Genomic DNA, 12,500 nt, shown 5'->3' on the forward strand with positions numbered 1-12,500 from the left:
AGTCCAGGATGAGTGGAAGGTGTTGATGTTAGAATGGTTTGAATAGGTTGAAAACTGTGGGAATTGTTCCCATTTCAATGTGAACATCCTGGAAATTTGGGGAAAATAGTGATTTTTTTTTAAAATGATTAGGAATATGAATGTCCAAAAATTTGGGAATTTCAGAAAATACGGGATTTTTTTGGAAAATGGTAAACAAACCTAAATGATCTGAATGAGTTGAAATGATCGATGTTGGAATTTTAAGAATAGATACAATTTCCAGGAAAACCGGAATTTGGTTTGGAACTTGGGAAAGTGTTGGGTTGAAAGTCCAGGATGAGTGGAAGGAGTTGATGTTGGAATGGTTTGAATAGGTTGAAAAATGTGGGAATTGTTCCCATATGAATGGGAACTTCCTGGAAATTTGGGGGGAATCGTGATTTTTTTTTAGAATGATTAGGAGCATGAATGTCCAAAAATTTGAGAATTTCGGAAAATACGGGAATTTTTTAGAAAATGGTAAACAAACCTAAATGATCTGAATGAGTTGAAATGATCTGTGTTGGAATTTTAAGAATAGATAAAATTTCCAGGAAAAACGGAATTTGGTTTGGAACTTGGGAAAGTGTTGGTTTGAAAGTCCAGGATGAGTGGAAGGTGTTGATGTTGGAATGGTTTGAATAGGTTGAAAAATGTGGGAATTGTTCCCATTTCAATGGGAACTTCCTGGAAATTTGGGGAAAATAGTGATTTTTTTGAGAATAATTAGGAGCATGAATGTTCAAAAATTTGGGGATTTCGGAAAATACAGGAATTTTTTAGAAAATGGTAAACAAACCTAAATGATCTGAATGAGTTGAAATGATCGGTGTTGGAATTTTAAGAATAGTTAGAATTTCCAGGAAAACCGGAATTTGGTTTGGAACTTGGGAAAGAGTTAGTTTGACGGTCCAGGATGAGTGGAAGGTGTTAATGTTGGAATGATTTGAATAGGTTGAAAAATGTGAGAATTGTTCCCATATCAATGGGAACTTCCTGGAAATTTGGGAAAATAGTGATTTTTTTTTAGAATGATTAGGAGCATGAATGTTCAAAAATTTGGGGATTTCGGGAAATACGGGAATTTTTTAGAAAATGGTAAACAAACCTAAATGATCTGAATGAGTTGAAATGATCGGTGTTGGAATTTTAAGAATAGATATAATTTCCAGGAAAACCGGAATTTGGTTTGGAACTTGGGAAAGTGTTGGTTTGATGGTCCAGGATGAGTGGAAGGTGTTGATGTTGGAATGGTTTGAATAGGTTGAAAAATGTGGGAATTGTTCCAATATGAATGGGAACTTCCTGGAAATTTGGGGAAAATAGTGATTTTTTTTTTAGAATGATTAGGAATATGAATGTCCAAAAATTTGGGAATTTCGGGAAATACAGGAATTTTTTAGGAAATGTAAACAAACCTAAATGATCTGAATGAGTTGAAATGATTGGTGTTGGGATTTTAAGAATAGTTAGAATTTCCAGGAAAACGGAATTTGGTTTGGAACTTGGGAAAGTGTTGGTTTGAAAGTCCAGGATGAGTGGAAGGTGTTGATGTTGGAATGATTTGAATAGGTTGAAAAATGTGGGAATTGTTCCCATATCAATGGGAACTTCCTGGAAATTTGGGGAAAATAGTGATTTTTTTTAGAATGATTAGGAGCATGAATGTTCAAAATTTGGGGATTTCGGAAAATACGGGAATTTTTTAGAAAATGGTAAACAAACCTAAATGATCTGAATGAGATGAAATGATCGGTGTTGGAATTTTAAGAATAGTTAAAATTTCCGGGAAAACCGGAATTTGGTTTGGAACTTGGGAAAGAGTTAGTTTGAAAGTCCAGGATGAGTGGAAGGTGTTGATGTTGGAATGATTTGAATAGGTTGAAAAATGTGGGGATTGTTCCAATATGAATGGGAACTTCCTGGAAATTTGGGGAAAATAGTGATTTTTTTTTTAGAATGATTAGGAATATGAATGTCCAAAAATTTGGGAATTTCGGGAAATACAGGAATTTTTTAGGAAATGGTAAACAAACCTAAATGATCTGAATGAGTTGAAATGATCGGTGTTGGAATTTTAAGAATAGTTAAAATTTCCAGGAAAACCGGAATTTGGTTTGGAACTTGGGAAAGAGTTAGTTTGAAAGTCCAGGATGAGTGGAAGGTGTTGGTGTTGGAATGATTTGAATAGGTTGAAAAATGTGGGAATTGTTCCAATATGAATGGGAACTTCCTGGAAATTTGGGGAAAATAGTGATTTTTTTTTTAGAGTGGTTAGGAATATGAATGTCCAAAAATTTGGGAATTTCGGGAAATACAGGAATTTTTTAGGAAATGTAAACAAACCTAAATGATCTGAATGAGTTGAAATGATTGGTGTTGGGATTTTAAGAATAGTTAGAATTTCCAGGAAATCCGGAATTTGGTTTGGAACTTGGGAAAGTGTTGGTTTGAAAGTCCAGGATGAGTGGAAGGTGTTGATGTTGGAATGATTTGAATAGGTTGAAAAATGTGAGAATTGTTCCCATATCAATGGGAACTTCCTGGAAATTTGGGGAAAATAGTGATTTTTTTTTAGAATGATTAGGAATATGAATGTCCAAAAATTTGGGAATTTCGGGAAATACGGGAATTTTTTAGAAAATGGTAAACAAACCTAAATGATCTGAATGAGTTGAAATGATCGGTGTTGGAATTTTAAGAATAGTTAAAATTTCCAGGAAAACCGGAATTTGGTTTGGAACTTGGGAAAGAGTTAGTTTGAAAGTCCAGGATGAGTGGAAGGTGTTGATATTGGAATGATTTGAATAGGTTGAAAAGTGTGGGAATTGTTCCCATTTCAATGGGAACTTCCTGGAAATTTGGGGAAAATAGTGATTTTTTTTTAGAATGATTAGGAATATGAATGTCCAAAAATTTGGGAATTTCGGGAAATACGGGCATTTTTTAGAAAATGGTAAAGAAACCTAAATGATCTGAATGAGTTGAAATGATCGGTGTTGGAATTTTAAGAATAGTTAAAATTTCCAGGAAAACCGGAATTTGGTTTGGAACTTGGGAAAGTGTTGGTTTGAAAGTCCAGGATGAGTGGAAGGTGTTGATGTTGGAATGATTTGAATAGGTTGAAAAATGTGGGAATTGTTCCCATTTCAATGGGAACTTCCTGGAAATTTGGGTAAAATAGTGATTTGTTTGAGAATGATTAGGAATATGAATGTCCAAAAATTTGGGGATTTCGGAAAATACGGGAATTTTTTAGAAAATGGTAAACAAACCTAAATGATCTGAATGAGTTGAAATGATCGGTGTTGGAATTTTAAGAATAGATCAAATTTCCAGGAAAACCGGAATTTGGTTTGGAACTTGGGAAAGTGTTGGTTTGAAAGTCCAGGATGAGTGGAAGGTGTTGATGTTGGAATAATTTAAATAGGTTGAAAAATGTGGGGATTGTTCCCATATCAATGGGAACTTCCTGGAAATTTGGGGAAAATAGTGTTTTTTTTTAGAATGATTAGGAGCATGAATGTCCAAAAATTTGGGAATTCAGGAAAATACGGGAATTTTTTAGAAAATGGTAAACAAACCTAAATGATCTGAATGGGTTGAAATGATCTGTGTTGGAATTTTAAGAATAGTTAGAATTTCCAAGAAAACCAGAATTTGGTTTGGAACTTGGGAAAGTGTTGGTTTGAAAGTCCAGGATGAGTGGAAGGTGTTGATGTTGGAATGATTTGAATAGGTTGAAAAATGTGGGAATTGTTCCCATATCAATGGGAACTTCCTGGAAATTTGGGGAAAATAGTGATTTTTTTTAAAATGATTAAGAATATGAATGTCCACTAATTTGGGAATTTCTGAAAATACGTGAATTTTTTAGAAAATGGTAAACAAACCTAAATGATCTGAATGAGTTGAAATGATCGGTGTTGGAATTTTAAGAATAGTTAGAATTTCCAAGAAAACCAGAATTTGGTTTGGAACTTGGGAAAGTGTTGGTTTGAAAGTCCAGGATGAGTGGAAGGTGTTGATGTTGGAATGATTTGAATAGGTTGAAAAATGTGGGAATTGTTCCCATTTCAATAGGAACTTCCTGGAAATTTGGGGAAAATAGTGATTTTTTTTTAGAATGATTAGGAATATGATTGTCCAAAAATTTGGGAATTTCGGGAAATACGGGAATTTTTTAGAAAATGGTAAACAAACCTAAATGATCTGAATGAGTTGAAATGATCGGTGTTGGAATTTTAAGAATAGTTAAAATTTCCAGGAAAACCGGAATTTGGTTTGGAACTTGGGAAAGTGTTGGTTTGAAAGTCCAGGATGAGTGGAAGGTGTTGATGTTGGAATGATTTGAATAGGTTGAAAAATGTGGGAATTGTTCCAATATGAATGGGAACTTCCTGGAAATTTGGGGAAAATAGTGATTTTTTTTTTAGAATGATTAGGAATATGAATGTCCAAAAATTTGGGAATTTCGGGAAATACAGGAATTTTTTAGGAAATGTAAACAAACCTAAATGATCTGAATGAGTTGAAATGATTGGTGTTGGGATTTTAAGAATAGTTAGAATTTCCAGGAAAACCGGAATTTGGTTTGGAACTTGGGAAAGTGTTGGTTTGAAAGTCCAGGATGAGTGGAAGGTGTTGATGTTGGAATGATTTGAATAGGTTGAAAAATGTGGGAATTGTTCCCATATCAATGGGAACTTCCTGGAAATTTGGGGAAAATAGTGATTTTTTTTTAGAATGATTAGGAATATGAATGTTCAAAAATTTGGGGATTTCGGAAAATACGGGAATTTTTTAGAAAATGGTAAACAAACCTAAATGATCTGAATGAGATGAAATGATCGGTGTTGGAATTTTAAGAATAGTTAGAATTTCCAGGAAAACCGGAATTTGGTTTGGAACTTGGGAAAGTGTTGGTTTGAAAGTCCAGGATGAGTGGAAGGTGTTGATGTTGGAATGATTTGAATAGGTTGAAAAATGTGGGAATTGTTCCCATATCAATGGGAACTTCCTGGAAATTTGGGGAAAATAGTGATTTAGTGAAAATAGCGGGGGGAAAAAAATCCCGGATTTCCCATTATTCTTTTGTTTTTTTTTGCATTTTCCCCATTCAAAATTAATTGGCCATTTTTCGAAGGTCCACAATTCTCACATTCTTCAACCAATTCAAACCATTCCACCTTCAACACATTCCACCATTCTGGAAATTCAAACTACCCTTTTTCAAGTTAAAAAAAAATTCCAGAATTTCCCAAAATTCCCAATGCCATTTACTAATTCAAAATTTCTTGCCCCATTTAAACAATTCCAACACCAACTAATTCAGCTCATTCAGGACATTCATGCTCCTAATCATTTTTGAAAATATCCCGCTTTTCCCAAATTTCCCAAATTTCCAGGAAGTTCCCATTGAAATGAATGAGACATTTTTTCCAAGTTGCACAATTCCCACATTTTTCAACCTATTCAAACCATTCCACCTTTAACACATTCCACCATTCTGGAAATTCAAACTACCCTTTTTCCAAGTTCAAAAAAATTCCAGAATTTCCTAAAATTCCAGAATTTCCCAAAATTCCCAATACCTTTTACTAATTCAAAATTTCTTGACCCATTTAAACAATTCCAACACCAACTAATTCAGCTCATTCAGGACATTCATGCTCCTAATCATTTTTGAAAATATCCCTCTTTTCCCAAAATCCCCAAATTTCCAGGAAGTTCCCATTGAAATGAATGAGACATTTTTTCCAAGTTGCACAATTCACACATTTTTCAACCTATTCAAACCATTCCACCTTCAACACATTCCACCATTCTGGAAATTCAAACTACCCTTTTTCCAAGTTCAAAAAAATTCCAGAATTTCCCGAAATTCCCTAATACCATTTACTACTTTAACATTTGTTGCCCCATTCAAACAATTCCAACACCAACTAGTTCAGCTCATTCAGGACATTCATGGTCCTAATCATTTTCAAAAAATCCCGCTTTTCCCCAAATTTCCAGGAAGTTCCCATTGAAATGAATGGGACATTTTTTCCAATTTGCACAATTCCCACGTTTTTCAACCTACTCAAACCATTCCAACATCAACACATACCACGCATCCCCGGACATTCAAACTAACACTTTCCCAAGTTCCGAACCAAATTCCGGTTTTCCTTGGAATTTAAACTCTTCAACATTCAAACTATTCTTACATTTCATACTACATTCTGTCAGCATTTCAGTGCAACTTCAGCATTGGAGCATTCACACGCAGTTCCTCCAGGAATGGCCACATCTAGTTACAATTTGATATGCTTGTTTGCAGCCGATCTTCCATAGCAGGCTGTGGCACTCTGGGGGCTCCAGTAATGCCTCGTTAAATGTTTGTTGCATTTTTGTGTGTCTGTGTGTGCAAGTGTGCATATCTCAGTAATTTGTGGGTAATGAGTTAGTGCGGCGTGCGCGGCCAAAATATTCCAACCATCCCCGAACCGCTGATTCGGGAGAAATGGTGTTAAACAACAACGCCAGTAATTGTCCGACTGGCTGAAAGGAGTGGTTATTTACAGCTCAATGATGGGTCAGGAGAGAAAGTGGTTATGAGTAGAGGAGCGTTTAATAAAACAAATGTATCCAGGTTTTCTTATAAAACAATATATAACACATTTACACTGCATGCAGGTGTTGACTAGGGCTGCAACAACTAATCGATTAAATCGATTAAAATCGATTATAAAAATAGTTGCCGATTAATTTAGTCATCGATTCGTTGGATCTATGCTATGCGCATGCGCAGAAGCTTTTTTAAAAAAAAAAAAAATTATTACTATTTTTTTTTTTTTTTTTAATAAACCTTTATTTATAAACTGCAACATGTACAAACAGCTGAGAAACAATAATCAAAATAAGTATGGTGCCAGTATGCTGTTTTTTTCAATAAAATACTGGAAAGGATAGAAATGTAGTTTGTCTCTTTTATCCGATTATTAATCGATTAATCGAAGTAATAATCGACAGATTAATCGATTATCAAATTAATCGTTAGTTGCAGCCCTAGTGTTGACATAGCTCAATAGGTCAATTAAGTGCCACCCCCCCTAGTACTGGATCTATTTACAAGACAGTAATTTACTGCAATAACTCAAGTTCCATGAAAACAGAAACAAAAACCGCCGTTCCAAAATCGATCCGGCCACTTCCTCAGTCCATCTGCGGGGTGGATCACTTTTCGCCAGGACATGCACTTCCCTGCACGTCGTTTCGGCCGTCAGCAGCATCGGCGGGGTGGGATGGGGGGTGTGTGGGGGGGTGAAAGCCGCTCAGTGTCTCGTGACCCCCGTTTTGTGTGGTTCGTCAGCGTCTCTGACAGGTGTGTAGGTTCCGGGACGACGTCCTGCTGACGGCGTGGTCCCGCTCGCCTCTCTCGGGCCTGCAGGCCAGGCCGTCGCCGCAGTCGCAGCGCTGGAAGAGCTCCAGGCCGTGCGTGCCCTTCCGGCGGTGGCGCGTGCACGCCTGGCCCTCGGTCAGCACGGGCTTGCAGATGCGCGACCAGAAGTGGCGGGCGCAGCACAGGTCCTCGGCGCAGTCGGCCGAGCGCAGGCACGTGTCGCCTTCTTGACCTTGGAGCCGATAAAGAGATTGTTAGAAAGGTGCCACTTTTTAAAAAAAAACGTACATACACAGGCACAATCACTGTACACACATACATATATACATACATATACATTCACTGTACACACATACATATATACATACATATACATTCACTGTACACACATACATATATACATACATATACATTCACTGTACACACATACATATATACATACATATACATTCACTGTACACACATACATATATACATACATATACATTCACTGTACACACATACATATATACATACATATACATTCACTGTACACACATACATATATACATACATATACATTCACTGTACACACATACATATATACATACATATGCATTCACTGTACAAACATACATACATACATATACATTCACTGTACACACATACATATATACATACATATACATTCACTATACAAACATACATCTATACATACATATACATTCACTGTACAAACATACATACATACATATACATTCACTGTACACACATACATATATACATACATATACATTCACTGTACACACATACATATACGTATACATATACATTCACTGTACACACATACATACATAAATACATATACATTCAATGTACACACATACATATATACATATATATACATTCACTGTACACACATACATACATACATACATATACATTCACTGTACACACATACATATACACATACATATACATTCACTGTACACAAATACATATACACAAACATATACATTCACTGTAAAAACATACATATACACATACATATACATTCACTGTACACACATACATATACACATACATATACACATACATATACACATACATATACATTCACTGTACACACATAAATATACACATACATGTACATTCACTGTACAAACATACATATACACATACATATACATTCACTGTACACAAATACATATACACATACATATACACATACATATACATTCACTGTACAAACACACATATACACATACATGTACATTCACTGTACCAACATACATATACACATACATGTAAATTCACTGTACAAACATACATATACACATACATGTACATATACATGCACTGTACAAACATACATATACACATACATGTAAATTCACTGTACAAACATACATATACACATACATGTACATATACATGCACTGTACAAACATACATATACACATACATGTACATATACAAGTACATATACAAACATACATATACACTTACTGAACATATACAAGTACATATACAAACATACATATACACATACATGTACATATACAAGTACATATACAAACATACATATACACATACACGTACATATACAAGTACATATACAAACATACATATACACATACATGTACATATACAAGTACATGTACAAACATACATATACACATACATGTACATATACAAGTACATATACAAACATACATATACACATACTGTACATATACAAGTACATATGCATACATACACTCATGCATATAATCCTGATTCATCAAACATATATTAACAGTGTTGCCCTAGGGCAGGGGTGTCAGACATAAGGCCCGCGTGCCGGATCAGGCCCGCTAACAGGTTTTACCCGCTTGTAAGTATAAAAATGAGCCGAAATTTTTGAATGACATAAACTGTTGTTCTAAATGTGTCCACTAGATGTCGCAATAGCAATTATTTGTATCGATGTAGATTATGCTACATATGTAAAAAAATAAACACAAATAAACCACATTGAGGAAAATGAGCAAATTACATAATTAACATCCTGTAATTGGATTCTTGCATTATATTTTTTATTTTGATAGATTGAAAATGAACACCGACAAGTCGACTGATGAACATTATCACATAATGTATTCATAAAGTATAAATAACGACAAATAAAAATAGAATACAATTAACCGTAAGTGTAAAAAAAACAACAACATTATGATTTGTACATTTTCAGAATTGTGCTCGTTCTATTTTCAAACAAAGGAAACAACCTGAAGTTGTCTTTATTTTGAAGTTATCGTGGGAGTAGATTTTCCTCCATGTGCCCCCCCCCCCCGATCTAAAATGAGTTTGACACCGCTGCCCTACCCTCTACAGGCTTAGTGGCCACATGTGTGGACAGCACCTTTCAGCTCTTATTTTCAAAATTGTGTACACTACTGAATTGGGGTCTTACGGCCACTTATGTGGACACTTATACTGCCATCTGGTGGTGTCAGAAGAGTATAACATACAATGGAATTTGGAGGGGAAAAAAGTGTAAAAATAAAAATGTGCATGTCACTAAACATGAAGTACACGTTTGTGTGCGTATGGACTAAGAACATATCAAAAAAATATGTTTTAGTTTTTATTGTAATTAGGCTCCAGTAAGCCCAAATAGCAAAGAGAAATAAAAGAAATCATGTAAACAAAGAACTTGGGCCTTAAGAGGTTAAGGTAAACTGGGTAACACATGGCACACTGACAAAGCTTAACCTATTGTCACTATAACAATCTACAAGGTTAATATAGCCGGCTTCTCTTTCCTCCCCTCCATTTATCTGCTTTCTTTTGTATCTCTAGTTATCATTATGTATATGTATTGTTGCATTTGAACAATTGCATTGTTGATTATAAAGGTAAATGATTGTTATTATTCAGTATCAATAGTGATATTTGTATCGCTCCATTTGTAGTGTTATAATGCTCAATGTCATTTCTGTATTATTATTTATTTCACTAACTTCTTCTTTGCTATCACTTTTACCATCATATTTGTACATATCCTATTTACTGATGTTGTTCTATTGTTGTTGTTGTTATTGTTGTGTTTGCTGTTGTTGTTGTTGTCCTTTTTTCTCTCTTTCTATCCCTTCCTGCTCCGGCCCGGCTGCACCAAATAATAATAATATAAATACATTTAATAAAGTCAAAATACAAATAAGGCAACAAATAAGTCTTTTGTAAATTAAACTTGTACAGCCGATCTACATCACACCAACAGTTCCACTCAGGATTGACTTCAAAGTCTCCCTACTAACCCACCAGTGCCTCCATGGAAATACCCCCCGTCTACCTCAAAGAACTGCTCACCTCCAAATCCTCCACACGACACCTCCGCTCCGGACAGGTTAACCTCCTTCAGCCTCCGAGGACAAAGCTACAAACTACAGTCTGTGGAACGCTCTCCCTGACCACCTGAGGGCACCACAGACTGTGGATGCTTTTAAAAAAGGCTTAAAAACCCTTTTTTTAAAATGTTTATTTAAAAAGACTTTTTTAGATACATGCATACTAGTTTTAGCTATTTGGCTGTTCTAGTTTTTATTTTTATTTTATTTATTTTATTTTTATTTTATATTTATTTTATTTTATTTTTTTAATACACTGTAGCACTTTGAGGTTGTTTACTCAATGTAAAGTGCTTTTTACAAATACAATCTATTATTATTATTATTATTATGTGATTTGCCTAAAAATCTGGACAGGACAAAAAAATAAAAAATAAAAAATATAAAAATAAGCTCACCTTTGACAGAATGAGGCTCCTGTGCACTGAGGGGTCTTTTGGCGTGATGCTCCATAGTGTTGTTGGGTAAATGCCAGCCGTCTGCGTCGATGTCATTAGTCTGGCAGACACCTGAAGGGGCCACACAAGATGTGAAGTGAATTATATTTATATAGCACTTTTCTCTAGTCACTCAAAGCGCTTTTTACATAGTGAAACCCGCTATCTAAGTTACATTTTAGGCGCTGGGAACAAGTGTCTTGCCCAAGGACACAACGGCAGTGACTAGGAATGGCAGAAGCGGGGGGGAATCGAACCCGGAACCCTCAAGTTGCCGGCACTGCCGCTCTACCGACCCAGCTGGCGCGTGAGTGTAAGACAGTGGGGGAAAAAAACCTTTTCAAAAATCCGAGTAAGTGAGGCTTTTGTTCTCACCGTTGCTGCAGCGACTTCCGGCGCAGCACATGGCGTCCCGTGCGCAACGCTTCCGGTTCTTGCGGCAGGGCAGGCACACGCTGCGGGCGTCGTTGCAGAATTCTTCCCCTCCGCAGTCCTCGTCGTCCGTGCAGAGTCCGGACTGCTGGAGAGCAGGAAAAAAAAAAGCCGTGAACATCACGCCTAAAAGGTGGAGACCCGCGCACTTTTACGCACATACTTTTACACACAGACTTTCACGCACATACTTTTAACACACGGACTTTTATGCACGGACTTTTATGCACGGACTTTTACGCACATACTTTTAACACACGGACTTTTACACACGGACTTTTACGCACAGACTTTTACGCACATACTTTTACACACAGACTTTCACGCACATACTTTTACGCACATACTTTTAACACACGGACTTTTACGCACAGACTTATACACACGGACTTTTACACACAGACTTTTACACACAGACTTTTATGCACGGACTTTTACGCACATACTTTTAACACACGGACTTTTACACACGGACTTTTACACACGGACTTTTATGCACAGACTTTCACGCACATACCTTTAACACACGGACTTTTACGCACATACTTTTACACACGGACTTTTACGCACATACTTTTAACACACAGACTTTTACGCACATACTTTTACACACGGACTTTATGAACAGACTTTTACGCACAGACTTTCACACACAGACTTTTACGCACATGCTTTTACGCACAGACTTTTACACACATGCTTTTACGCACATGCTTTTACGCACAGACTTTATGAACAGACTTTTACGCACAGACTTTCACACACATGCTTTTACGCGCAGACTTTTACACACAGACTTTTACACACATGCTTTTACGCGCAGACTTTTACACACAGACTTTTTTACGCACA

At 36.1% G+C, this 12,500-nt stretch overlaps 1 protein-coding gene across 2 annotated transcripts in view; it reads right to left on the reverse strand.

Moving 5' to 3' along the window:
* Positions 1–6,874: 6,874 nt before the first annotated feature.
* The window catches only part of LOC133656737 (dickkopf-related protein 1-like), a 6,178-nt gene continuing 552 nt past the window's right edge, over positions 6,875–12,500 (reverse strand). The window contains exons 2-4 of one of the 2 annotated variants that reach the window (XM_062057572.1): positions 11,592–11,733; positions 11,178–11,288; positions 6,875–7,640 (exon numbers count right to left, since the gene is read on the reverse strand). In XM_062057572.1, coding sequence (XP_061913556.1) covers positions 7,375–7,640; positions 11,178–11,288; positions 11,592–11,733 — 519 coding nt within the window. In that variant the 3' untranslated portion in view covers positions 6,875–7,374. Of the gene's footprint in view, positions 7,641–11,177; positions 11,289–11,591; positions 11,737–12,500 lie in introns of both variants that reach the window. The other variant, XM_062057571.1, reaches the window with a different exon arrangement.

Source organism: Entelurus aequoreus, linkage group LG09 (assembly GCF_033978785.1).
Source record: "Entelurus aequoreus isolate RoL-2023_Sb linkage group LG09, RoL_Eaeq_v1.1, whole genome shotgun sequence".
In the NCBI taxonomy this organism is placed as follows: domain Eukaryota; kingdom Metazoa; phylum Chordata; class Actinopteri; order Syngnathiformes; family Syngnathidae; genus Entelurus; species Entelurus aequoreus.